This window comes from Musca domestica, unplaced genomic scaffold (assembly GCF_030504385.1).
Source record: "Musca domestica strain aabys unplaced genomic scaffold, Musca_domestica.polishedcontigs.V.1.1 37, whole genome shotgun sequence".
NCBI lineage: Eukaryota > Metazoa > Arthropoda > Insecta > Diptera > Muscidae > Musca > Musca domestica.
The window spans coordinates 2,741,338-2,769,029 of NW_026712321.1; the positions used below are offsets into that span (position 1 = coordinate 2,741,338).

General features: G+C 35.7%; 3 protein-coding genes across 4 annotated transcripts; 1 reads left to right on the forward strand and 2 right to left on the reverse strand.

The window, feature by feature from the left end:
- Window positions 1-5,836: 5,836 nt before the first annotated feature.
- On the forward strand, window positions 5,837-12,065 carry LOC101887632 (uncharacterized). Of its 2 annotated transcripts, XM_005183625.4 has the most exons (3): window positions 5,859-5,990; window positions 10,757-10,783; window positions 11,092-12,065. In XM_005183625.4, the coding sequence occupies exons 1-3, from the start codon at window positions 5,984-5,986 to the stop codon at window positions 11,949-11,951; spliced, it is 894 nt and encodes a 297-aa protein (XP_005183682.1). In that variant the 5' UTR covers window positions 5,859-5,983; the 3' UTR covers window positions 11,952-12,065. The 2 variants fall into 2 exon arrangements, with proteins under 2 accessions (XP_005183683.1, XP_005183682.1); XM_005183626.4 differs by lacking the exon at window positions 10,757-10,783 and having other exon boundaries at window positions 5,837-5,990.
- A 2,517-nt stretch (window positions 12,066-14,582) lies between these two features.
- LOC101888074 (ficolin-1) lies at window positions 14,583-17,869 on the reverse strand. The gene is made up of 5 exons (XM_005183628.4): window positions 17,729-17,869; window positions 17,363-17,660; window positions 15,429-15,474; window positions 14,831-15,355; window positions 14,583-14,757 (listed from the first exon to the last, which is right to left on the reverse strand). The coding sequence occupies exons 1-5, from the start codon at window positions 17,798-17,800 to the stop codon at window positions 14,607-14,609; spliced, it is 1,092 nt and encodes a 363-aa protein (XP_005183685.1). The 5' UTR covers window positions 17,801-17,869; the 3' UTR covers window positions 14,583-14,606.
- A 4,586-nt stretch (window positions 17,870-22,455) lies between these two features.
- Window positions 22,456-23,426, reverse strand: LOC101888254 (trypsin alpha). The gene has a single exon (XM_011294280.3). The coding sequence runs from the start codon at window positions 23,368-23,370 to the stop codon at window positions 22,456-22,458; it is 915 nt and encodes a 304-aa protein (XP_011292582.1). The 5' UTR covers window positions 23,371-23,426.
- Between the last annotated feature and the right edge of the window lie 4,266 nt (window positions 23,427-27,692).

Below are 27,692 nucleotides of genomic sequence, written 5' to 3' on the forward strand. Positions count from 1 at the left end.
TAAAAATAAACAAATAAAAAATTTAAAAGCTTTTCTATAAACATTTTTTTAATATTTTCTGAAGACTTACCTTAAAATTCGGATTTTTAAAAAAGCAAAAAAAAAGTATTTATAAATTTGAATTAACAAAAAAAAAAAAAATAATAATTAAAGTAATAAAAAAACAAGTAAAAAAGGTGTAACTTCGGCCCGGCCATTTGGAATACCCTCCACCATTTGGTACAAATTTGGCAATTTTCAAAAAAAAAACAATCCATTAAAAATTCTTTTAAAATTTTAAAAATGCCAAATGTAGCCATTATATTAGTGTCTATATGACGACGTGGACCTGCATAGGCAACTCTTGTCATAAGCCATTACAATATTCAAATGCGAAACTTGAATAAAAAAATTCGGTGAATTATGTAGATAAAATCATCAAAATACCGAATACAGGGAGGTGCCGTTATATTGGGGTTATACGAAGACCTGCACAGACAATTTTCTGTCTCAGGCTGTAGTATCTATTACAAACATCGAATACCAAATTTGAAACAATTCCAGAGGAAAATGTCGCTAAGGTCATCCAAATACCGAATATCACGGGGTATCGTTATATGGGGGCTATACGAAGACGTGGACCTGCACAGACAATTTTTTGTCATAGGCTGTAGTATCTATTACGAACCTCAAATATCAAATTTGAAACGATTCCGGTGAATAATGTCGCTAAAATCATCAAAATACCGAATATCGGGAGGTAAAGTTACATGGGGGCTATACCAAAACGTGGACCTACATGGCCCATTGCAGACATAATATACATTTGAGTAAAATTTTATCAATCTACTTCCATTCGTTCGGAAGCTAGAGTGATTTCCACAGACGGACAGACAGATAGACGGACGGACATAGCTAAATCGGCATAGAATTTTATGCTGATCAAGAATATATATACGTTGTGGGGTCTAAAATGTATATTTCGAGGTGTTACAAACGGAATGACAAACTTAATATACCCTCCTTACTATGGTGGAGGGTATAAAAACAAGTAAGCAAAGGCTATAGCCGTGCTGGGCCGACCATGTGATACCCTACAACACTACATTGTACCCGCTGTCCTAAACTCTAACTTTATGCGAGATTTCATGTCCTTTGGTTTCTCTGTGTGACCTTTATAAAGGTCTGTAGAGCAACTGCAAAATTAGGAAATTTTCAGTTTTTGGTCCATTTCAACCTCTTAATATTATGCGATCATCTCCAAAAGCAATAGACTTCTAATCAGGCTCTAGCCCTACATCATTTCTAAATTTCGTGAATATCGGGCCATAAGCATAAGCCATCAGCGGCATCTACGTAATGGTCAGAATTGACCTGTTCGTCTATTTGTGATTTCGCCGGAATTAAAAAAATATTCGCGGTTTAATAGAAAATTGGACTTTTATTCAACACAAATGTTATGGTCTATTTCACCCACTAAATATTATCCGATGACCATCAAAATTGGAAGGCTTCTGCTCAGTCCTAAGCTCTAGGCCCATGCTGACCTTCGCGTCAATTGGTCTATAATTGCAACCAGTAGAGCAACTGCAAAATCAGGAAATTTTTCAGTTTTTGGTGCATTTCAACGCCTAAATATTATGCTATCAACTCCAAAAGCAATAGGGTTCTATTCTGACCATACACATAGGGTATAAAAATTATTCACGTTTTGAGAAAGGTCTGAAAAAGCTTGCCCCAGTTCGGTTTTTTGTTTTTTGTTAATGCATAATAATGTGTGATATATTTATTTTTCTTCTATTTTTCACATACGCATGAATCACTCACCCATGTGTTTGTTCGCAGCAGAGCCAATTAGATAAGCGTGTTATCTTGGTTGGACAAGAGCTATTAACAAACGTCGAGCAACTAATAATGAGTCAATCAGATAAGACCACCACTAAAGCTCACATAAATACATGGGGAGTTTTTTTTTTCAAGCGCCAATAACCCATAGTTCAGGATTTTTTTTCTAAATGTCTAAATTGAATGGAGATATGTAGGTGGTTTCGAAAATATGCACGATAATTGTACGAAAAGTACAAAATGGTTCCAAATTTGGTATTGGTTGAATGAATATGATTTCGAATCCTAAAATTCGATATTGAGGTCTCTGTTGGTGTCTGGAATTGAGATTTGATGGGGGTTTTGGGAAATTCATCCTATATTGGTACGAAAAGTACTAAATGGTACTACATTTGGTATTAGGTGAAGGAAAAGAGCTGAAATAATGAAATTCGACATTGAGATATCTGTTGATATCTGGAATTGAGATATGGAGTTGGTTTGGGAAATCCATCCTATATTGGTACGAAAAGTACTAAATGGTACTAAATTTGGTATTGAGTGACGAAAAAGGCCATTAATTCTCAAATTTGTTATTGAGGCCTCTCTTTGTATCTGGAGGTGGGTTTGGAAATTGTGTACTATAATTGAACGACTAGTACTAAATATGGCATAGTACGAAATGGTATTAAATTAGGTTTTGGTCGAAGAAGTAGGGCTGGATTCCATAAATTTCATACAACGGTCTCTGTTGGTGTCTGGAATTAAGATATGGAGGTGGTTTTTGAAATGTGGACTATATAGCGTACGAAAAGTACAAAATGGTACTACATTGGGTTGTGGATGAAAAAATAGGGCTGAAATCCTGAAATTTGAAATTGAGGTCTCTGTTGGTGTTTGGAATTGAGATATGGAGATGGTTTTGCAATTGTGTACTATAATTGTGGGAAAAGTACAAAACCGTACTAAATATGGTATTGGGTGAAGAAATAGAGATAATCTGGAAATTTGATATTGAGGTCTCTTTTTTTGTCTGGAATTGAGATATGGAGGTGATTTTGGAAATGTGTACTATAATTGTGCGAAAAGTACTAAATAGTACAAAATACGACATTTGGTAAAGGAACGGGGATAATCTGGAAATTTGATATTGAGGTCTTTTTTGGAGTGTGTAATTGAGATATGGAGGTGATTTTGGAAATGTGTACTATATTAGTATGAAAAGTACTAAATGGTACTACATTGGGTTTTGGGTGAAGAGATAGGGCTGCAATCCTGAAATTTGAAATTGAGGTCTCTGTTGTTGTTTGGGATTGAGATATGGAGGTTGTTCGGGAAATGTGTACTATAATTGTGCGAAAAGTACAAGGTGGTACTAAATTTGGTATTGGGTGAAGAGATAGGGCGGAAAATCCTCAAATTTGAGATTAAGGTCTCTGTTGATATTTGTAATTGAGATATGGAGATGGTTTTGCAATTGTGTACTATAATTGTATGAAAATCACTAAATATGAGAATGGGGATAAGGAGTAGAGATAAGTACGAAATGGTACTAAATTAGGTTTTGATTGAAGCAGTAGGGCTGGATTTCTTAAAATTGAATATGATGGGCTCTGATAGTATCTGAAATAGCGATATGGAGATAGTTTTGGAATATGTACCTTAATTGTACGAAAAGTACTCAAAAGTACTCAAAAGTACTAAATATGATATTGGCTGAAAGAATGGAGATAAAATTCTGAAATTTAATATTTAGGTTACTGATGGTATCCGGAATTGAGTTATGGAGGTGGTTTCGGAAATGTGTACTATAATTGTGCGAAAAGTACAAAATGGTACTTAATTTATTATTGGAATCCTCAAATTTGATCTGGAATTGAGATATGAAGGTGGTTTGGGAATGAAAAATACCAAACAGTACTACGCCTTTCGACGACTTTCGACATTTTAAGAATTTCGACGACTTTTGGCACATTTTTTAACGGAATTGTCTGAAACATTATTATACCCTTCATCACATACTGGTAAGGGTATTATGTCTTTGTGCATTTGTTTGTAACATGGAGAAGGAAGCGAGTTAGTTACTTTAGAGGATCTCCATATAATCACTTTCTGAGTTGATTTATGCATGTCAGTCCGTCTGTCGGTCCGTGCGTCCGTCCATGTATTTTTGTAAACAAAACCTTTGGAAATTGGTGATAATCGGTAAAAATTTAGATATAACTCCCATATATATCTTCGTCCGATTTGCCTTTTATTGTGCACCAAACGTGTAATATCAGCCCGAATAATATGGAATTTTGCACATACAACCAAATTAGGCCTGAAAATAAGTATGCCAAATTTGATCGACATCGGTTGAGATATAGCTATAGCTCCCATATATATTGTTCATCCGATTTGTTATTTTTGTCTTCCTCAGCCGTAATATGCACTCTGTAACAACAATATTTGGGGAAATATATCAAAAAGCAGCTTAGAAATACCTTTGCTACATTTTATCGAGATCGGTTCAGATTTAGATATAGCTCCCATATATAACTTCGTCCGATTTACCTTTGATTGTGCACCAAACGTCTAATATTTGCCCAAATGGGATGGAATTTGGCACTTACGACCGAATTGAGTCTAGAAGCTAGTATGTCAAACTTGGTGAATATCGATTCAGATATAGCTATAGCTCCCATATATGTTGTTCATCCAATTTGAGTTACCTGAGTTACCCACAGCCGTAATATGCACTCTGTAACAATGATATTCAGGGAAATATATCAAATACAGCTCAGAAATATCTTTGCCAAATTTTATCGAGATCGGTTCAGATTTGGATATAGCTCCCATATATAACTTCGTCCGATTTACCTTTGATTGTGCACCAAACGTCTAATATTTGTCCAAATGGGATGGACTTTGGCACATACGAACGAATTGAATCTAGATGCTAGTATCACAAATTTTGTGAAGATCGGTTCAGATATAGCTATAGCTCCCATATATAACTTCGTCCGATTTACCTTTTATTCTGCACCAAACGTCTAATATTTGTCCAAATGGCATGGAATTTGGCACATACTACCGAATTGAGTCTAGAAGCTAGTACGCCAAATTTGGTGAAGAACGGTTCAGATATAGCTATAGCTCCCATATATATTGTTCATCCGATTTGTTACCCACAGCCGTAATATGCTCTCCGTAACAACGATATTCAGGGAAATATATGAAATACAGCTCAGAAAAATCTTTGCCAAATTTTATCGAGATCGGTTCAGATTTAGATATAGCTCTCTTATATATATTTTTGTCTGATTTCAAATTAATTTTGCACCAAATGGGCAATACAAATCCGAATTTAAAATATATAAATGCTTCTGCATATTTAGTCCTTTGAACTTTAAATTATAATTATAATCATAGCGCGTATGATTGAATTCTCCCATAAAAACTTTTAATTGTTATGTGGAGCTCTACTAAATAAGCAAAGTGGTGTAGGGTATCATACAGTCGGCCCCGCCTGACTTTAAGACTTTCTTTACTGGTTTTTCTTAATTTTGTGATCTTTTCTTTTCACCACCCCCTTAATGGATGCGACCAGGAGTCCCTGTTTTTATAATAATAATTTTTTTTTTGACGATCATCATTTTTCTTGAATCTTGTGACTTTTATACACCTACAAACCAAGGATCCTGATTTGGAAAAAATAATAATAAAATCAAAGACCTTCGATTTGACATTTTTTTATTTTTTTTTTGTTTTTTGTTTTTTTTTTTTTTTTTCATTTCAAAGCTTTTTGTCATTCAACCTGTTGTTGTTGTTGTGTTTTGTTAATACTTAAACTTAATTGCAATAGCTGAGATAAGAGCGTTATCGTTTTTTCCAATATTATCTCTCTATATATTTTTTCGATTTTCGATTTTCGGTTTTTTTTTGCCCTTGCCATTGATAAATGAAATTCCCCTTTCCTGATGTGACTAATCAAATATCGACCTTATTTATTATTTTTTTTTTTTTTTATTGATAAGAACTGTGTCAGGTATGGATTTTTGGACATTTTAACCGGTAAACATTGCCAACTGGCTGTTTAGTATTAAAAAGGGTCGAAACGCAAAGACGTAAAAACGTAACATTTTTCATTATTTTTTTAAGTGATCGGTGTTGTGTACAAAACTAAAAACTTGACAAAATGATGGGTGAGAATTTTTAAAAAATATCAAAAAAAAAAAAATAAATAAATAAATAATAAAATTAAATAAAAAAAATAAAAAAGAAAATACAAAAGCTAACATATATAAACAAATATATCCTTAAAATAATCTAGCTTTTTGCACCTTTGGTTTTTGAAAAAAAAAAAAAAAATATTTTCCTTCGGAAAAATGTCTTCTAAAAATCATCGTTTGTGGCCTCATTTAGTTTTGGAAAACGAAAAAAAAAATAAAACGAAGCATTGAAGTCCTTTTTAAAAATATACTAAAAAAATCCAGAGCCCTTCTTTAGTTTGGAAAAAATATTCTAAAAAAATCTAGAAGAAAAATATATAAACAAAAATATCCTTAAAATAATCTCGTTTTTTGCACCTTTGGTTTTTGAAAAATATATTTTCTATTATATAATGTCTTCTAATAATTATCGATTGTGGCCTTATTTAGTTTTGGAAAACGAAAAAAACAAATCCTTGAAGTACTTTTTAAAAATATACTAAAAAAGTCCTTCTTTAGTTTGAAAAAATATATTCTAAAAAATCCTAAAAGTCCTCTGAAAAAATGTCCTTAAATATCTTCGATTGTAGCTTCCTGAAAATATATCCGTAATCTCGTTGATAGCTCTTTTGGTTTTTGAAAAAAAAATAATATTCTTTGGAAATGCCAAAAGTCCTTTGGAAAAATGTCTCCTAAAAAATCATCGATTGTGACCTTATTTTGGTTTGAAAACAAATAAAATATATATATATTCTAAAAAATCCTTGAAGTGCTTTAAAAAAATATCCTATAAAAATCCTGGAAGTCCCCTGGAAAAATATTTTTAATATTTATAGTCCTTGAAGTCCTTTTTAAAAATATACTAAAAAAATCCAGAGTCCTTCGTTACTTTGGCAAAAAATATTCCAAAAAAATTCTAGAAGTCCTTTAAAAAATATCCTCAATTGTAGCTTCCTGAAAATATATCCGTAATCTCGTTGGTTGCTCTTTTGGTTTTTTTTTGAAAAATTGTGACCTTATTTTGATTTTGAAAGCAAAAAAAAAAAAAAAAAGGTTCTAAGAAATCCTTGAAGTGCTTTGGAAAAATATCCTATAAAAATCCTGGAAGTCCCCTGGAAAAATATTCTTAAAAAAATCCTCCATTGTGGCCTCCTTTAGTTTGGGAACAAAAAATATATTCTTAAAAAATCCTAAAAGTCCTTTGAAAAAATATCCTTGAATATCCGCGATTGTAGCTCTCTGAAAATATATCCTTAATCTCTAAAATATTCTTTAGAAATCTCAAAAGACCTTCGGAAACATATCCAAAGAATAATCTTCGATTTTGACACCATTCTTAAAAAATCCTTGAAGTCCTTTTTAAAAGGACAGGAAAGGATGTTCTTTAGAAATCCCAAAAGACCTTTGGAAAAATATAGTTTTTTTTTGTTCGTCGATTCTGAACGAAAAAACTATTCCTAAAAAATCCTACAAGTCCTTTGAAAAATATCCTCGATTGTAGCTACCTGAAAATATATCCTTAATCTCTAAAATATTCTTTAGAAATCGGAAAAAAGACCTTCGGAAACATATCCAAAACATAATCTTCCAATGTGGCATATTTTCGTTTTTGAACAAAAAAACAACTATTCTTAAAAAATCCTTGAAAAGTATCCAAAAAAAATCGGAAAAGTATCCAAAAAAAATCCTCGAATGTGGCCACTTTTCGTTTTTGAAAAAAAAATATTTTTAAAAACCCTTGAAGTCCTTTTTAAAAATATTTTTAATAATCCTTGATTGTAGTTCCTTGAAAATATATCCTTAATCTCGTCCATTGTTTTTAAAAAATTTCTAAAAAAAATCCTGAAAGACCTTTTGAAAAATATCCTCGATTTTGTCCTCTTTTAGTTGCGCAGAAAATATTCTTAGAGTATCCTAGAAGACATATCCTTAAAAAATCCTTTTTCGTAGCACATAGTCCCTTTGCCCTTTTTAAAAATATTTTTAAAAATCCTCGATTGTAGCTCCTTGAAAATATATCCTTAAGGTCGTCAGTTGCTTCTTGAAGTCCTTTTTAAAAATTTTCCTAAAAGTTCTTTGGAAAAATGTCTTCGATTGAGTCCACCTTTAGTTGCGCAGAGCTTAAATCCCTAAATTAGATATTGAGCTCTCTGTTGGTATCTCAAAATTAGATATCTTGGTAATTTTGGAGGTACGTTCTGTAGTTGTACGGAAAGTGCTAAATATTGTAAAAAGTGCTTAATATAGGCATTTATTTTCAAGGAGCTACAATCAAGGATTATTAAAAATATTTCTAAAAAGGGCTTCAAGGATTTTTTTAAGAATATTTTTTTGTTCAAAAACGAAAAGAGGCCACAATCGAGGATTATTTTTTAGATAATTTTCCGAAGCTCTCCTTTTAAAAAGAACTTCAAGGATTTTTTAAGAATATTTTTTTTTTTTTTTTGGTTCAAAAACGAAAATAGGCCACAATCGACGATTATCCCTTCGCCCATTATCCAAATTTAGTACCACTTAGTACTTTTCGTACGAATATAGCACACATTTCCGAAATAATCTCCACATCTCAATTCCGGATACCAACAGATATCATCAAAATATCTAATTTCAGGACATCGGTTCAATTTCTGCACCCAATTTAGTACCACTTAGTACTTTTGGTACAAATATGGTACACATTTTCGAAATCATTTCCACATCTCCATTCTAGATACCAACAGAGACCTCAATATTAAATTTCGAGATTCGAGATCTATTCCTTCAGTTAATACCACATTTAGTACCATTTAGTACTTTTCGTACAAATATTGAACACATTTCCAAACCCACCTCCATATCTCAATTGCAGATAACAACAGAGACCACAATATCGAATTTCAGATACTAAACAGAGACCCCAGTATCAAATTTGAGGTTTCCAGACCTATTACCTCAATCCCAAATTTAGTACCATTTAGTACTTTTGGTACAAATATAGTACACATTTCCAAAACCACCTCCTAATCTCAATTGCAGATACCAACAGAGACCACAATATCGAATATCAGATACTAAACAGAGACCCCAGTATCAAATTTGAGGTTTCCAGACCTATTACCTCAATCCCAAATTTAGTACCATTTAGTACTTTTGGTACAAATATTGTACACATTTCCGAAATCATCTCCGTACCTCCAATTGCAGATACCAACAGAGACCACAATATCGAATTTCAGATACTAAACAGAGACCCCAGTATCAAATTTGAGGATTCCAGACCTATTACTTCAATCCCAAATTTAGTACCATTTAGTACTTTTCGTACAAATATTGTACACATTTCCGAAATCATCTCCATATCTCAATTCAAAATACCAACAGAGACCACAATATCGAATTTAAGGATTCCAGCCCAATCCTTTTACCTAATACCCAATTTGGTACCACTTAGTACTTTTCGTACAATAATAGTACACATTTCCGAAACCACCTCCATATGTCCAGACTACACATGAACATCGCCCCAAATAGGAAATTTCAAACTGCAAGCACTATCTGTTCACCAAATACCAACGTAGTACTATTTATCCAAATGTAGTACCTTATCCACCCTCCAAAAAAAAAAAAAAATACCCACAAAAAAAAAAAAAAAAAAAAAAAAAACAATAAAATTCTTAAAAATATTGTACCAATGTAGTACTATTTATCCAATATAGTACCTATCCTCAAAAAAAAAAAAATAAATAAATAAAATAAATAAATAAATAAAAAATCTAAAAAATATTGTACCAATATAGTACTATTTATCCAATGTAGTACCCTATCCAACCTCAAAAAATACCCTCAAAAAAATAAATAAATAAATAAAAAATCTTAAAAATATTGTACCAATGTAGTACTATTTATCCAATGTAGTACCTATCCACCCTCAAAAAAAAAAAAAAAAAAATAAATAAATAAATTAAATAAATAAATAAATAAATAAAAAATCTAAAAAATATTGTACCAATATAGTACTATTTATCCATCGTAGTACCTTATTCACCCTCAAAAAAAATAAATAAATAAAAAATCTTAAAAATATTGTACCAACGTAGTACTATTTATCCAATGTAGTACCTATCCACCCTCAAAAAAAAAAAAATAAATAAATAAAATAAATAAATAAATAAAAAATCTAAAAAATATTGTACAAATGTAGTACTATTTATCCAATGTAGTACCTATCCACCCTCAAAAAAATACCCTAAAAAAATAAAAAATGTAAAAAATATTGTACCAATCCCAAACCCTATCCACCCTCAAAAAAAAAAAAAATAAATAAATAAAATAAATAAATAAATAAAAAATCTAAAAAATATTGTACCAATATAGTACTATTTATCCAATGTAGTACCCTATCCAACCTCAAAAAATACCCTAAAAAAAAAAATAAAAAATGTAAAAAATATTGTACCAATCCCAAACCCTATCCACCCTCAAAAAAAATACCCTCAAAAAAAAAAAAATAAATAAATAAATAAAAAATCTTAAAAATATTTTACCAATGTAGACTATTTGTACAATGCAGTACCTTATCCACCTTTAAAAAAAAAAAAACAATAAAAAATTTTAAAATTATTTTTTTTTCGATTATTTTATCATTTTATGCCAACCACAAAGAAATTGGATTTTAATTCGTTATGTTCTGCACTTATATTTTATTATGTGTTTGTCTTGAGCACTTTTATTGTTTTTTGTTTAATTTGTGTGTTTTCTGTTATTGTTGTTGTTTTTTTTAGGTTCTTATCACCCTGGAGGTGTAAATCGTAGGTATTTGTTTCCACACTGCACGATATTTATTTATACTTATTAACAGCTGCACCCCCTACCCCTTCGCCACCGCACCGCACTCACACGAAACGCACGACACCATACTAGGCTCCTTATCTGCGAATGGCAATGGCAAATAACTCATAACGGAGTAAATAAAACAAATTCTTGGAATTTATGTAGCTTTTCCAATTTATTCTGGTTTCTTTTGGAGCCCCCCCCCCCCCCCCTCCTTTAATTCCCGATGATTGATGCCATAATTTCATGTCATTTTGTTTTGCAATTTTTTTCCTCCCCCTTCTAGAAACTACATGGGTTTACTCGGCACCTGCTGCCCCTCTGCCACCATTTGCCGTTATCGGTGGCCACGACTGCGACGGCTCACCCATGTATGTGGGACGGGCGATGCACGAGGGCGATAATCTGCCGGCCAAGGTTGTGCCCAGCAAGGGCCAGGCCTACATTTGCTGGGGTGGTTTGGAGATCCCCAAACACAACTATGAAGTTTTGGTGGGCCAGGGTTATGGCTGGCAACCCTGCTATAATGGAGCCGTACCACCAAATGCTGTGCGCAGTGGCCTGACCCGTACCGGAGAGCCATTGTATGTTGGCCGAGGACATTATTCCAATTCGCTGTGCGTCGGCAAAATCCATCCCTCCCATGGTTGTCTCTACATACCGTTCGGTGGCCAGGAGATCCGTCTGAACACATATGAGGTTTTGGTCTTTGAACACATCAACAATTGGGTGGCCGCCACCCCCAATTACACACCGCCCGGAGCCGTTGTGGCTGGCCATGACACAGATCGCGCTGTCATCTATGTGGGTCGGGCCATGCACGAGGGAGAACTGTTACCTGCCAAAATCATACCCAGCAAAGGTTGTGCCTATGTCTGCTATGGTGGCTATGAAATCAATAAACGCAACCACGAGGTATTGTGTGGACCTGGATATGCCTGGATCAAACCCCATCACCATGTAATACCACCAAATGCTGTATTCACGGGACGTTCCCGCAATGGAGAGCCCTTGTTTGTGGGACGTGGCCATCATCATGGCAGTTTGACACCCGGTCTGGTGTCCGTCAGTCAGCGGTGTTTGTTCATACCCTATGGCGGGCGAGAGATACGCATCAGCGATTACGAAGTTTTGATCAAACAATGAGGGGATGTGTGTGTGAGAGAGAGAGAGAGAGGACCCCAGGAAAACAAAGCGGACATTTTGGGCAATTAATTTATTTAGACAAATTTATTTAAACAATAAAAATTGTTAGAAAAAGAACAAAAATAAAAAATATATTTTTTTTCTGATTTTTGGTTATTTAATTCGGCCTTTACAGGGTGAGATGAAAAAACTGCAACCAACTTCAGCCTGCCGTCATTTCTAAGCCACTCGTCCGACAGCTGTTAAAATTATTCCTGTGATAGCTCATTATATTGTTTACAAACACACAAAAGCATTTTGGTGAAAATAAGTAAAAAAAAGCAGCTAAGTTCGGCCGGGCCGAACTGTTAATACCCTCCACAATTTTGAAGGAAAATTTAAAAATTTTAAAAAAATTCCGAAAAATGCGACTTAAATGAAAACCTATACGAAGACGTGGACCTGCATGGAAAGCATTTTGGTGAGAACAAGTAAAAAAAAGCAGCTAAGTTCGGCCGGGCCGAACTGTTAATACCCTCCACAATTTTGAAGGAAAATTTAAAAATTTTAAAAAAATTCCGAAAAATGCGACTTAAATGAAAACCTATACGAAGACGTGGACCTGCATACAAATTTTTTTTTTTGTCAAAAATCATGAAAATACTAAGTTCGGGAGGTACCGTCACATGGAGGTTATACGAAAACGTGGACCTGCATACGAAATTTTTTTTGCCATAAGTGGTAGCAGCCTTTGATATCTTTCAATACGAACTTTTGAAACGATACCGGTTAATAATGTTACTGAAAGATCGTCAAAATACCGACTGTCAGGAGGTACCGTTATATGGAGGCTATACGAAGATCTGAACCTGCATATACATTTGTTTTGCCATAGGTTGTAGTACCCCTTTAGGATTTTCCAGTACGAAATGTGAAACGATTCCGGTGAATAATGTTACTGAAAGATCGTCAAAATACCGACTATCGGGAGATACCGTTATATGGGGGCTATACGAAGGCGTGGACCTGCATAAATTTTTTTTTTGCCATAGGTTGTAGTACCCTTTAGGATTTCTCAGTACGAAATTTGAAACGATTCCGGTGAATAATGTTCCGGAAATCATCAAAATATCGAATATCGGGAGGTACCGTTATATAGGGGCTTCACGAAGATTTGCACCTGCATACAAAAATTTTTGCTATGGGCTGTAGCACCCATTAGGATTTTCCAGTACGAAATTTGAAACAATTCCGGTGAATAATGTTCCGGAAATCATCAAAATATTGAATATCGGAAGGTACCGTTATATGGGGGCTTTACGAAGACGTGGACCTGCATAAATTTTTTTTTGCCATGGGTTGTAGTACCCCTTTAGGATTTTCCAGTACGAAATTTGAAACGATTCCGGTGAATAATGTTCCGGAAATCATCGAAATATCGAATATCGAGAGGTACCGTTATATGGGGACTTTAAGAAGACGTGGACCTGCACAGACAAATTTCTGTCATAGGCTGTAGTATTCATTACGTACTTCAAATACTAAATTTGAAATAGCTCCGGCAAATAGTGTCGCTAAAATCATCAAAATACCGAATGTCGGGAGGTACCGTTATATGGGGGCTATACGAAGACTTGCACCTGCATACGGAAATTTTTTAAAGACGAAATTTTAAATAATTCCGGTAATGTCGGGAGGTATGCAGACGGACTGACAGACAGACGGATATCGCTAGATCGCCTTAGAATTTTACGCTGATCCAGAATATATAAATAGTTTATAGGGTCTCGACTTATGAATATTTCGAGGAGTTACAAACGATTCCGGTATGAATGACAAAAGTTAATATACCCTCCATAGAATGGCGGAGGGTATAAAAAGTGCCAGAACTTACACCGCAACAGAGAAAGAAAATAGACTCAAAAGAGGTGAACAGCCGAATTTGGTTTTCTCCGATGAGAAGACATTCGTTGTCCTGCAGTTTGTAAACAAACGAACAAATGATCGTGTTTATCGTGCCAAAGGGGTCAGCTGAAAATGTGCACCTTCGGTTGGCCACCAGACCATTCAAGCGCCGGCCATGGTAATGGTGTTGGCCGCCATAACAGCCGATGGTCGCTCTCCGCTCGTATTAAACGACCAAGGCATTATAATAATTGCGAATATTATGTCGAAAATATTCTGGAGTGTGTATTAAAGGCCGCAGACCTTGGACATTCCAATGGGACTCCAGGCACCATCGCAGAATGTTTACAAAATGAGGTTCCTCGCTTGATTTCCAGTGCACAATGGCCAGCAAAATTTCCGGATACCAATCCTTTGGACTATTGTGTCTGGAGTATTTTGGAGAGCAAGGTTGGCACTAAAAAATATCAAAGGGTCAATCACCTCAAGCAAGCGTTTCGCTGGGAATAGGCCAAAATACCGCAGAGCAACATTCGGGCAGCGTGTGGCCGTTAGAAGGCCATAATTCGTGCCAAAGCTGATCAATTCGAACAAATCTAAACTTAATCTAAAATTTGATGCTATTTCCGACATTTTTTGCTTTCATTCAATAATTTTTTATTTTTGAAAAAATGTAAATAAATATGGCGTCTGTCTATGTTGCAGTTTTTCCATCGCACCCTGTGTATATATTTATTTTTTTATTTATTTATTTTTTTCAAATAATTTTAATTACAACTTTTTGGGCCTGATTTTCATCTGGACAAATTTCAGTGAATACCTTGCTCCACGGAAGGTTTTCCAGACAATGCCGCTAGCGGGCTTCTCTGCCGGAACCACACTCAAATTGTAATAGAACCCATTTAGATTGCTTATATCCTGGCTGTTGAGATAAATATCCAAATCGGTTAAAAGAAAGAAAGAAAAAAAACTGCGATTAACCTTTTTTCACCTACCTCAAATCGCATTTATAATACCACCACGCTCCCCTCAGGACGGAGGCACAATTTTTGCCCGAATTTTTATCGTTGTCGCTATCATGGGTGGAAAACATTTCACCACTGTGTATTGTGAAAGAATCTCCTGCTGTTGATTGAATGCTACCCTTTCGCTCTAGAAGATATTTAGTCGTTTCATTTCCCACCCGAAAGGACTCGTAATAGGCCTGTCGCCAGACATTGTCAAAATCTTGCATTTCAATCATGAGTTCAGTGCCGCCGTAGAGAGCGGTCAGCGAGTGAATTTTCTCCAAACCCAGCCAAAATTCACCATCCAAATCGCCGAAGCCCTCCTTGTAGCTCTGCCAGTTGCGTTGGAAATCGACGGAACCGTCCATGCGTCTCTGTATGATTGTCCAATCGCCATCGCATGTCACCCAAAATGACTTGGGTCCATAGATGTGGTTTTTGATGCGACACTGATTGCCGCGACAATTTATGGCATTCGAATCGGCACAGGTTTCGCTGAGCGATAGTTTCGAACTAGAAAAATGGGAGGGGGGGGGGGGGGGGGGTGATGAAGCCAATGTCAATTATGAACAATTGAAACACTTACCATACAAGATTGGTCGAATTATTTACTTTGCAGACTTTTGGTTCATCTGAAAATTAAAAGGAAAGGGAATCATTTGGTACATAATACGAAAGGTACTAAGTGGTACTAAATCTGGTATTGGGTGAAGGGATAGGCTTGGAATCCTCAAATTTGATATTGCGGTCTATGTTGGTATCTGGAATTGAGATATGGAGGTTGTTTTGCAAATGTGTATTGGTATTTGGAATTGAGATATGAAGATGATTTTCGGAATGTGTACTATAATTGTACGAAAGGTACTAAGTGGTACTAAATCTGGTATTGGGTAAAGGGATAGGCCTCTGATCCTCAAATTTGATATTAAGTTCCCTGTTGGTATCTCGAGTTAAAATATGGTGATGGTAAATGTGTACTATAATTGTACCAAAAGTACTAAATAGTACTACATTTGGTAAGGGGGGAAATTAAAGAGATAAACTGCTGAAATTTGATATGGATGTCACAGTTGTTGTCTGTAGTTGAGATATGGAGATGGTTTTCGAAATATGTACTATAATTGTACGAAAAGCACTAAGTGGTACTAAATCTGGTATTAGGTGCATTGATAGGTCTGGAACCCTCAAATTTGATATTCGGGTCTATGTTGGTATCTGGAATTGAGATATGGACATGGTTTTCGAAATATGTACTATAATTGTACGAAATGTACTAAGTAGTACTAAATCTGGCATTGGGTTAAGCAATAGAGCTAGAATCCTCAAATTTGATATTGAGGTCTCTGTTGACATTTGACTAGGTCGATAGGTCCGTCTGTGGAAATCACTCTAGCTTCCGAACGAAATGAAGTAGGTTGATAAAATTTTACTCAAATATATATTATGTTTGCAGGACATTTGATATTGAAAATGGGCCATGTAGGCCCACGTCTTCGTATAGCCCCCATATAACGGAACCCCCCATAGTCGGTATTTTGATGATTTTAGCGACATTTCTTACCGGAACTATTTCAAATTGGGTATTTGAAGTTTGTAGTGGATACTACAGCCTAAGACAGAAAATGGGCCATGCAGGTCCACGTCTTCGTATAGCCCCCACGTAACGGTACCCCCCGTATATTTGGTATTTTGATGATTTTAGCGACATTATTTGCCGGAATTGTTTCAATTTTGGCATTAAAAGTTCGTAATAGATACTACAGCACAAAACAGAAAATGGGCCATGTAGGTCCACGTCTTCGTATATCCCCCATATAACGGAACCCCCCATATTCGGTATTTTGATGATTTTAGCGACATTTTTAACCGGAACTATTTCAAATTGGGTATTTGAAGTTCGTAATGGATACTACATCCTGAGTCAAAAAATTAACCATGTAGGTCCACGTTTTCGTATAGCCCCCATATAACGGTACCTCCCGATTTTCGGTATTTTCATGATTTTAGCGACATTATTTACCAGAATTGTTTCAAATTCGGTATTTGAAATTTGTAATAGATACTACAGCATAAAAAAGAAAATAAGCCATGTAGGTCCACGTCTTCGTATAGCCCCAACGTAACAGTACCACCCGTATATTCAGTATTTCGATGATTTTATCGACATTTTTTACCGGAATTGTTTGAATTTTGGTATTTGAAGTTCGTAATGGATACTTTAGCCTACGACAGAAAATTGTCTGTGCAGGCCCACGCCTTCGTATAGCCCCCATATAACGGTACCTCCCCATATTCGGTATTCTCATGACTTTAGCGACATTATTTACCGGGATTATGTCAAATTTTGTATTTAAAGTTCGTAATGGATACTACAGCCTATGCCAGAAAATGGTCTGTGCAGGCTTATGACAAAATTTTGCGTATGTAGGTCCACGTCGTCGGATAGACCCTAATATGCGGCAACATTACAGCTTTTTTTCATTGATTTTTTTTTTTTTTTTCAAGCATATCCCCGCTTACCATTCTCCCAAATGTCCGTAAAATAGATTTTCTCCTCATCTCTATGATCGACCCAATGCTCATCATTCGTTACATTCACAGATTTCTGAAACTGAAGTGTGAATTGATTACGATCCCGCGAGAGTGATATCTCACTTGAATTTTTCCATTTGTCCATTTCGTTGAAAATTTGCTCGAACCGGTTTTCAGGATTATCCAATTTGTTATTAGTGCTCATTAAAGTCAAATTCAATATTTCGAGATTTCGTTGCGTATTTTCCACATTGCATGGTGTTCGGTTTTCAGCATCGGATTCGATCTATTGACAGGGGGTAGGGGGAGAAAGGAATTACAACTATCTGCATTATCCTCCAATAATTTACTTACAAGAGTTGGTATGGTTGAGCCGGTTGCGGTAGCAAGCAAGTATAGACCCAGCACAAGTATGAGTTGCAACATGTCGCTTGGAGATTCCAACTTATAATGAATTTAAATTGCCGGAGAGTTTCAGAAAGTCTTTTGTTGGACAGGAAACTGGCACAGTGGCCAAAATCTAGAAAAAATAAAAAAATCTAAAAAAAAAACTAAAAAAATATTTGTTTTATTTTTTTCACAATAGAAATTATTAGCTGCATAAAAGATACGCTAAAAAATATCTGCCATATTAAATGTAACTCAATGAGATTGCATATAGCCCACAGTGCGTTTGTTACGAAACAAAATTTTTTTGTGATAAAATTTAAAAAAAGAAAAAAATACGACAACAGTTTCCGGAAAAATAATAAATAATACCGAAAGAATGCCGATATACACCCACATTTAATACGACAACAATAACAACAATTTCCGGAAAAATAATAAGAAATACTGAAAGAAAGAATGCCAATACACATCCACATTTATATATGCAACCCCAGCACCGGACAAACCCTGTTGATAACTATTTTCAAAACTTAAAAACAATGTTTCTATACCCTCCACCAAACTATGTACGGTACATTCATTTTGTCATTCCGTTTGTAACTCCTCGAAATTCTCATGTCAGACCCAAGAAAGTATATATATTCTTGATCAGCGTAAAATTCTAAGTCGATTTAGCCATGTCCCTCTGTCTGTTGTTATCACGCTATCTTTCGAACAACTTGAGATAGAAGGCTAAATTTTTGCACACATGTATATTTTGCCAGTAGGCAGGTTAAGTTCGTAAATGGGCTATGTAGGTCCAAGTTATCATATAGCCCCCAAATAACGGTACCTCAAGATATTCGGTATTTGGATGATTTCAGCGACATTATTCACCGGAACTGTTTCAAATTTGGTATTTGAAGTTCGCAATGGATACTACAGCCTAAGTCAAAAAATGAGCCATGTAGGTCCACGTCTTCGTATAGCCCCCATATAACGGTACCTCCCGATATTCGGTATTTTGATGATTTTAGCGACATTATTTAACGGAATTGTTTCAAATTTGGTATTTTGAGGTTCGTAGTAGATGCTGCAGCATAAAACAGAGAATGGGCTATGTAAGTCCACGTCTTCGTATAGCCCCCATATAACGGTACCTACCGATATTCGGTATTTGGGTGATTTTAGCGACATTACTTATCGGAATTGTTTCAAATTTGGTATTTGAAGTTCGTAATACATAATATAGCCTAAGACAGAAAATTGTCTGTGCAGATCCACGTCTTCGTATAGGCCCCATATACCAGTACCTCCCGATATTCAGTATTTTGATGATTTTAGCGACATTATTTACCGGAATTGTTTCAAATTTGGTATTTGAAGTTCATAATAGATACTATAGCCTAAGACAGAAAATTGTCTGTGCAGATCCACGTCTTCGTATAGCCCCCATATACCAGTACCTCCCGATATTCAGTATTTTGATGATTTTAGCGACAATATTCACCGGAACTCTTTCAAATTTGGTATTTGAAGTTCGCAATGGATGCTACATCCTAAGTCAAAAAATGAGCCATGTAGGTCCACGCCTTCGTATAGCCCCCATATAACGGTACCCCCCGATATTCGGTATTTGGATGATTTTAGCGACATTATTCACCGGAATTGTTTCAAATTTGGTATTTGAAGTTCGTAATACATAATATAGCCTAAGACAGATAATTGTCTGTGCAGATCCACGTCTTCGTATAGCCCCCATATACCAGTACCTCCCGATATTCGGTATTTTCATGATTTTAGCGACATTATTTACCGGAATTGTTTCAAATTTGGTATTTGAAGTTCGTAATAGATACTATAGCCTAAGACAGAAAATTGTCTGTGCAGGTCCACGTCTTCGTTTAGCCCCCATATAACGGTACCTCCCGATATTCGGTATTTGGATGATTTTATCGACATTATTCACCGGAACTGTTTCAAATTTGGTATTTGAAGTTCGCAATGGATACTACAGCTTAAGTCAAAAAATGAGCCATGTAGGTCCACGTCTTCATATAGCCCCCATATAACGGTAGCCCCCAATATTCGGTATTTTGATGATTTTAGCGACATTATTTAACGGAATTCTTTCAAATTTGGTATTTGAAGTTTGTAATAGATACTACAACATAAGACAGAAAATGGGCCATGTAGGTCCACGTCTTCATATAGCCCCCATATAACGGTACCTCCCGATATTCGGTATTTGGATGATTTTAGCGACATTATTCACCGGATTTGATTCAAATTTTGTATTTGAAGTTCGTAATGGATGTTACAGCCTAAGACAGAAAATTGTCTGTGCAGGTCCACGTCTTCGTATAGCCCCCATATAACGGTACCCCCCGATATTCGGTATTTTGATGATTTTAGCTACATTATAAACAGATTTTTCTTCAAATTTCGCATTTAAATATTGTAATAACTTATGACAAAAAATGCCTATGCAGGTCCACGTCGTCATATAGGCATTCGGTATTTTTAAGATTTTAACAGAATTTTTAATGGATTTTTTTTTTGTTTTTTTTTTTTTTTTTTAAATTGCCAAAATTGTACCAAATGGTGGAGAGTATTAAAAGTTCGGCCTGGCCGAACTTACAGCTTTTTTACTTGTTTATCGATAGCTTCGGTCGGCAGCATTCCACCATTGGTTCAACTTAATACTACTTTCCATTAGAGAGAAAATTATTTTTTTTTTCCAAAACGATATGGCAATATTTGTTGATCATGATTTCACCCCAGCAAGGAGAATGATGAGACTCATTGAAATGTTCCACTTTAGTACTTTTTGTACAATTATAGTACACATTGCCAAAAAAACGTCCATATCTCAATTCCAAATACCAACAGAGACCTCAATATTAAATCTGAGGATTCCAGCTCTTTAATGCCCCCTACTACCAAAATTGGTACAATTTAGTACAATTATAGTACGCATATGCAAAACCAGCTCCTTTTCTCAATCACAGACACCAACAGTGACATCCATATCAAATTTCACGGTTTCAGCTTTATCCATTCGCTAAATACCAAATTAGGTGCTATTTAGTACTTTTCGTACAATTTAGTACATATTTCCCAAAATTCCTTTATATCTCAATTCCACATACCAACAGCGCCCCTCAATATCAAATTTCAACATTTCAGCTTTATTTTGTTACCCAACACCAAATTTGGTACTATTTAGTACTTTTTGTACAATTATAGAACACCTATCCAAAATCACCTCCATATCTCAATTCTAGATGCCAGCAGAGACCTCATTGCCAAATTTGAGGATTCCAGCCCTATATCTTCACCCTATACCCAATTTAGTACCACTTAGTGGTTTTGGTACAAATATAGTACACATTTGCAAAACTCCAACTCCATATTTTAACAACATACATCAACATAGTGACATCTCTGTCAAATTTCAGGATTTTAGCCTTAGTTCTATACCTATTACCAAATTTAGTACTACTTAGTACTTTTCGTAAAATTATAGGTCTAAATTTGGCACTGCTTAGTACATTTCGTACAATTATGGGACACATTTCCAAAATGATCTCCATATCTCAATTCCAGACCTCAATATCAAAATTCGGGATTACAGCCCTATCCCTTCACCCAATACCAAATTAGGTACTATTTAGTACATTATGTACAATTTTAGTACACATATCCAAAATGACCTCCATATCTCAATTCCAGACCTCAATATTAAAATTTCGGGATTACAGCCCTATCCCTTCACCCAATACCAAATTAGGTACTATTTAGTACTTTTCGTACAATTATAGTACACATTTCCAAAATGATCTCCATATCTCAATTTGTATAGTTTAGTTTCCAATAGTGGTCTTGATATCAAATTTCAGGATTTCGGCCCTTTTATTTCTCCCACTACCAAATTTAGTACTATTTAGTACTTTTCGTACAATTTAGTACCAATTACCATTACCAATATAACCTCCATATCTTAATTCCAGGTAGCTACCAGATAAAACCAGATACCAGGATCCTGAATATCAAATTTCGGGATTTCAGCTCTATCCCCTAACCTAATAGCAATTTTCGTACTATTTCGTACTTTTCGTTAACCTCTAAATCCAAAATTACTTTTTAGTACTTTTCCATATCCAAATCTACCAGGCCAATCATGAACGGTGATCGTAATATCTAGTTTCAAATTTCAAGCAATATCCGTTCTCCCCAAAAATACCACATTGTACCAAATATAGTACTATTTGGTACTTTTTGGGCACTTGTAGTACACATTTCATGTATCAGAATCTCTTTCCAAACCCTGATTCTCATTCCAAAATTTCTAACTCTTAGCTCTACCGCTTCACACAAGACAAAATGGTACCCGATTAGAAGTTTGGTACCATTTTGGAACTTTTCGTAACCTTAGAGAACGCATTTCCAAAGACCCTTTGGCGCATCTATCCTGCACTCCATGTGAGTGACTCTCATGTCAAATTTCCGAATTCTAGCCCACTTCGTTTTTCCCCATACAAAGTACTTTTCGCATCCTTTTACCAAACACCAATGGCTGAACCTTGTACAAATTTTTCAGGATTTTAGCTTTAGACGTAACGTCAGGTCAATCAGTCATTTGTTTTACAACTCTTTTGCATATTTTCTTAAATTGGAGATTTTATTTATTTGGATTCTGAAATGAACTTCTAACTAGATTTTGTCAATAGTTTCATCTTGGCATCGATCCAGGACCGCAGAGCCGCAACTTTGGCGTAGACACCGGGATATCCCTTCTGGGCACAACCCACACCAAACGATACAATGCCATATTGAATGGGCCTGGTGGCTGTGGTGATGATGCTGGAGTTGGCTGTTTGCTTTGGTCGTATGGCCGCAGTGGAGGGTGAGGCCTCAACATAGCTGATCAATGGACCACCCGAATCCCCCTGACAGCTATCTTTGCCCCCATCGGGCAGACCGGCACAAAACATCTGCGGTGTTATGTCGGCAATGTAACGATAACTCTCGGCACACTCTCCCTGGTCTAGCAACTGGACGGCAACGTGATTGAGTGTCGGCGAGATGGCACCCGTCTCACTTGTCAAACCCCAACCACTGACAAAGAGTTTCGAACGGCTGGGTACTTGGGCGCCAGGCCGAGGCAGGTCTATGGCTCGCACCTGGCGTGAAAAAGACAAATTACCGCTCAACAACATTAGGGCCACATCACAATTGACATCGTTGAGATTATAGGCTTCATGGATGAGAATCCGACGGATGCCCATTATCTGACCGCCCTGCGAATGGGAACTGGAACCGGCACGAATGCGATACTGTTTCACAGCCTTGGGAAATTCCAGGCAGTGGGCAGCCGTGAGAATGATATTGGCTGCCAATATGGAACCGCCACAGATGTGGGAGCCTTGATGCTGTACGGACACCTGGAAGGGATACGATAATATTGTGGTCACTTCACCGCCCACAATCCGTCCATCGTAGTTGAAATCTTTGGGGGCCATGTAGGGGCTGGGAGACGATGCTGATGATGGGTGTGCTGCACCTAGGCCATAGGCATGGCTGGCCAGTGATAGAATTACCAACAGAAACTCTTGCCCGTTCATGCTTGCGCTGAGCCGTTGCTTATCTCTCGTAATGTGCAGAATGAAGTGATCAGATCTTCGAAAGGGTTTGCCAATTTAAATGCAGAGGTTTTTTTGCTTTGCGTTCTTATCTGGCCATGGGTTTCCTTATCATCCGGCCCATGATGTCACAGATCTTTTGTTGATTTTGAGATGATAAAATATTTTTTTGTTTAAATAAAATTAATGTTTATTTAAATATTACACCTGTCTTGAAATGCATAACAACTTTCGAAGGCCAATGACATGGATTTTTGGATTAAAAGTACTAAAATGTACCACATTTGGTACCACTTCGTAACAGGAGAACGGTTGGAGTTAAAAAATTGAAATTTGGAATGCGGGGAATCCAGGATGAGAAGCAAAGTCGATGTTTGGAGGTAATTTGGGATGTGTATACTCATGTATACGAAAAGTACTAAATGGTACTAAATTTAGTACAATTTGATTTTGGAGGAACGGATGGAGCGGGAATCGTGAAATTTAAAATCAACATTAATGGCGGAGTGCAGGCTTGAGGTATGGAGGAAGTTTTAGAAATTTTACTTTCGAAGGCCAATGACATGGATTTTTGGATTAAAAGTACTAAAATGTACCACATTTGGTACCACTTCGTATCAGGAGAACAGTTGAAGTTAAAAACTTGAAATTTGGAATGCGGGAAATCCGGGTTGAGGAGTAGAGTCGATGTAAGCAGATAGTTTGGAATGTATATACTCATGTATACGAAAAGTACTAAATGGTACTAAATTTAGTACAATTTGATTTTGGAGGAACGGATGGAGCGGGAATCCTGAAATTTAAAATTAACATTACTGGCATAGTGTAGGCTTGAGATATGGAGGAAGTTTTCGGCATTTTACTTTCGCAGGCCAATGACGTGGATTTTTTGGATTAAAAGTACTAAAATGTACCACATTTGGTACCACTTCGTATCAGGAGAACAGTTGAAGTTAAAAACTTGAAATTTGGAATGCGGGGAATCCAGGTTGAGAAGTAGAGTCGATGTAAGGAGGTAGTTTGGGATGTGTATACTCATGTATACGAAAAGTACTAAATGGTACTAAATTTAGTACAAATTGATTTTGGAGGAACGGATGGAGCGAGAATCCGATGGAGCTGGGATTCTGATATTTGAAAAATGCAGAATACATACATAACAAAGAGTTTTTGGAAATTCGCACGATAGGGTTACGAAAAGTTCTGAAATGGTACAAAACTTCAAAAATCGTACCATTTGGTATTATGTGAACGGATAAAAGTAAAAACTTGAAAATCAATGTTGGTTTGTAAATTTGCTAAATGAGATGTGGTTTTGAAAATGTGTACTAAGTTTACCAAATGTGTACTAAATTTACCAAATGGTACTAAATTTGGTACAATTTGGAATTAGGTGAACAGATGGTGCTTGAAATCTGAAATTTGGCATTAGGTTTGCTGTTCATGTGTAGCCTATACATTTGGAGGTGGTTTTTAGAAATTCGTACAATAATTGTACGAAAAGTACTTAATTGTACCAAATTTGGTTATTTGTGAAGGGATGGAGATTAAATTCCGAAATTCAATTTTTAGGTTATTTATAGTATATATGTGTCTTAGATTTGGCGGTGGTGTGGAAATGTGTGCCATAATTGTACGAAAGGTACGTAATCGAAATTCGTATAAAAATTGTACGAAAAGTACATAATTACCAAATCTGGTAGTGGGTGAAGGAATGGAGATTAAATTCTGAAATTCAATTTCTAGGTTACCAATAGTATCTGTGTTTTAGATTAGACGGTGGTGTGGAAATGTGTGCCATAATTGTACAAAAAGTACTAAATCGTACTAAATTTGATTTGGGGTGAAGGGATATAGCTGAAATTCTGAAATTGAATAAAGATGTCACTATTGAGGTCTGTGTTTAAAATATGGGGATAGTTTTGGAAATATGGACCATAATTTTTCGAAAATTACTAAATAGTACGATATTTGGTACAATTTCGTACTGGGTGAATAGATAGTACTTAAAATCTGAAATTTGGTATTAGAGCCACGGTTCATGTGTCACCTGGACATATGGAGGTGTTTTCGGAAATGTGTACTATAATTATACGAAAAGTACTAAATCGTACCAAATTTGGTATTCAGTGAAGGGATGGAGATAATATTCTCAAATTCAATTTTTAAGGTTACTCTTAGTGTCTCTGTTCGAGATTTGGCGGTGGTTTGGAAATATGCACTATAGTTGTACGAAAAGTACTAATTCGTACTAAATTTGATTTGGGGTGAAGGGATATAGCTGAAATTCTGAAATTTAATAAAGATGCCACTATTGGGGTCTGTGGTTAAGATATGGGGATAATTTTGGAAATCTGTACCATAATTGTTCGAAAATTGCAAAATAGTACGATATTTTGTACAATTTGGTACTGGGTGAACAGATAGTACTTGAAATGTGAAATTTGATATTAGCGGTTCATGTTCATGTTCATGTGTCGCCTGGACATATGGAGGTGATTACGGAAATGTCTACTATAATTGTACGGAAAGTACTAAATCGTAACAAATTTGGTATTCAGTGAAGGGATTGAGATAATATTCTCAAATTAAATTTTTAAGGTTACTAATAGAGTCTCTGATCGAGATTTGGAGGTGGTGTGGAAATGTGTACCATAATTGTACGAAAAGTACTAAATCGTACTAAATTTGGTTGGGGTTGAAGGGATAGGTCTGGAATCCTCAAAATTTAATATTGAGGTCTCTGTTAGTATCTGGAATAAAAATAAATCATGTTTGAATTGTGTACTATAATTGTACGAAAAGTACTAAATAGTACTAAGTTTGGTATTGGCTGACGGAATATAGCACAAAATTCCGAAATTTGATATTGAGCTCACTGTTGTTATCTAAAATTTACTTATGGAGCTAGATTTGGAAATGTGTACTTTAAGTGTACGAAAAGTACTAAATTGTACAAAATTTGTTATTGGGTGAAGGAATAGGGTTGAAATCTTGAAGTTTGATATAAATTTTACTGTTGCTGTTTGTTGTTAAGATTTAGAGGTGGAGATGAGTACTAAAATTAAAGGAAAAGTACTAAGTGGTACCAAAATGGGGTATTGGATGAAGGGTATAACTGGAAACCTCCAATATGATATTGAGCTCTCTGTTGCTGTCTGGAAACTGAGGTTTTCCGGTCATTTTGAAAATGTATCCTATATTTATACGAATAGTACTAAATGGTACTAAATTTGGTTTGGACTGAAAAGATAGGTCTGGAATCCACAAATTTAATATTGAGGTCTCTATTGGTATCTGGAATTGAGATATGGAGGTTGTCTAGGAAATGTGTTCCATAACTGTACTAAAAGTACTAAATTGGGAATTTGGGCGAATTACTAAATTTGGTGTTGGGTGAAGGGTATAAAGCTGTTGGTATCTGAAATTGAGATATGGAGGTGGTCTCGAAAATGTGTTCCATAATTGTACAAAAAGTACTAAAGAGTACTAAATTTGGAATTGGGTGATGGAATATAACTGACATTCCGAAATTTCATATTGAGGTCTCTGTTGGGATCTGGAGATAAGATATGGAGGTCGTTTTAGAAATGCCTCCTATATTTGTACGAAAAGTACTAAATGGTACTGAGTCGGTTATTGGGTGAAGAGATAGTATTGAGGTCACTGTTGGCTGCTGCATACGGCGAAGTTGAAATAGTTTTGGACAGAATCGTTGGATGTGGGTCCATTATGCAATGGTCTTGATAATATCCTCCTAGGTTAACCTCAAAATGAGTGATTTTGAAGATTTTTAGGTATAGAAGGTAAACAGTTTCCTATTATTCTTTCCGAAAAAGGAAACGACTTTTGAGTACTAAAAAGGCCTAACACGAACTGTTGCGCTGAATCTAAAATTTTAAGGTGGACTTTTCGCTGACGAGGTGGCGGACTTGCTCCTAGTAATAAAAATAGGTTTTTTTTAGGTGCAAACAAAAAATGGATTTTATTTCCGACTCTGATTTTTATTGGCGAAGCGCAGCTGTGTTTTAGCCCCAATTTAGGCTGTGTTTTTTTTGCTCTCCACTATCTTTCCTCTGTGGGCAAAGGGAATTGTAAATACTGCAAATAGCTATGACCAAAAGCAATTGAATTTTTATGAATTTGGACGGGGGAAGGAAGAAGGAGACCTGGAAGCAGAACTTTGCCTATAACAAGGCATAGGCCTGTGACAGTTTTTGCTTTTGTGTGTGTTTTTTTTTGTTCTTGTTTCATTAAACCATAAAATGTCTTGACGGGCACAGGCACACACACCCGCACACATC

Bases quoted from the DNA above. Each gene is read 5' to 3' on its own strand.
- LOC101887632 (XM_005183625.4), top strand. The intron at 10,784-11,091 runs GTAGGTATTTGT...TCCCCCTTCTAG, and splicing joins TCACCCTGGAGGTGTAAATC to AAACTACATGGGTTTACTCG.
- LOC101888074 (XM_005183628.4), bottom strand. From the start codon at position 17,800: ATGTTGCAACTCATACTTGTGCTGGGTCTATACTTGCTTGCTACCGCA. The intron at 15,475-17,362 runs GTAAGCGGGGAT...TTTAATTTTCAG, and splicing joins TACGGACATTTGGGAGAATG to ATGAACCAAAAGTCTGCAAA. The intron at 14,758-14,830 runs GTAGGTGAAAAA...TTATCTCAACAG, and splicing joins TATTATAAATGCGATTTGAG to CCAGGATATAAGCAATCTAA.
- LOC101888254 (XM_011294280.3), bottom strand. From the start codon at position 23,370: ATGAACGGGCAAGAGTTTCTGTTGGTAATTCTATCACTGGCCAGCCAT.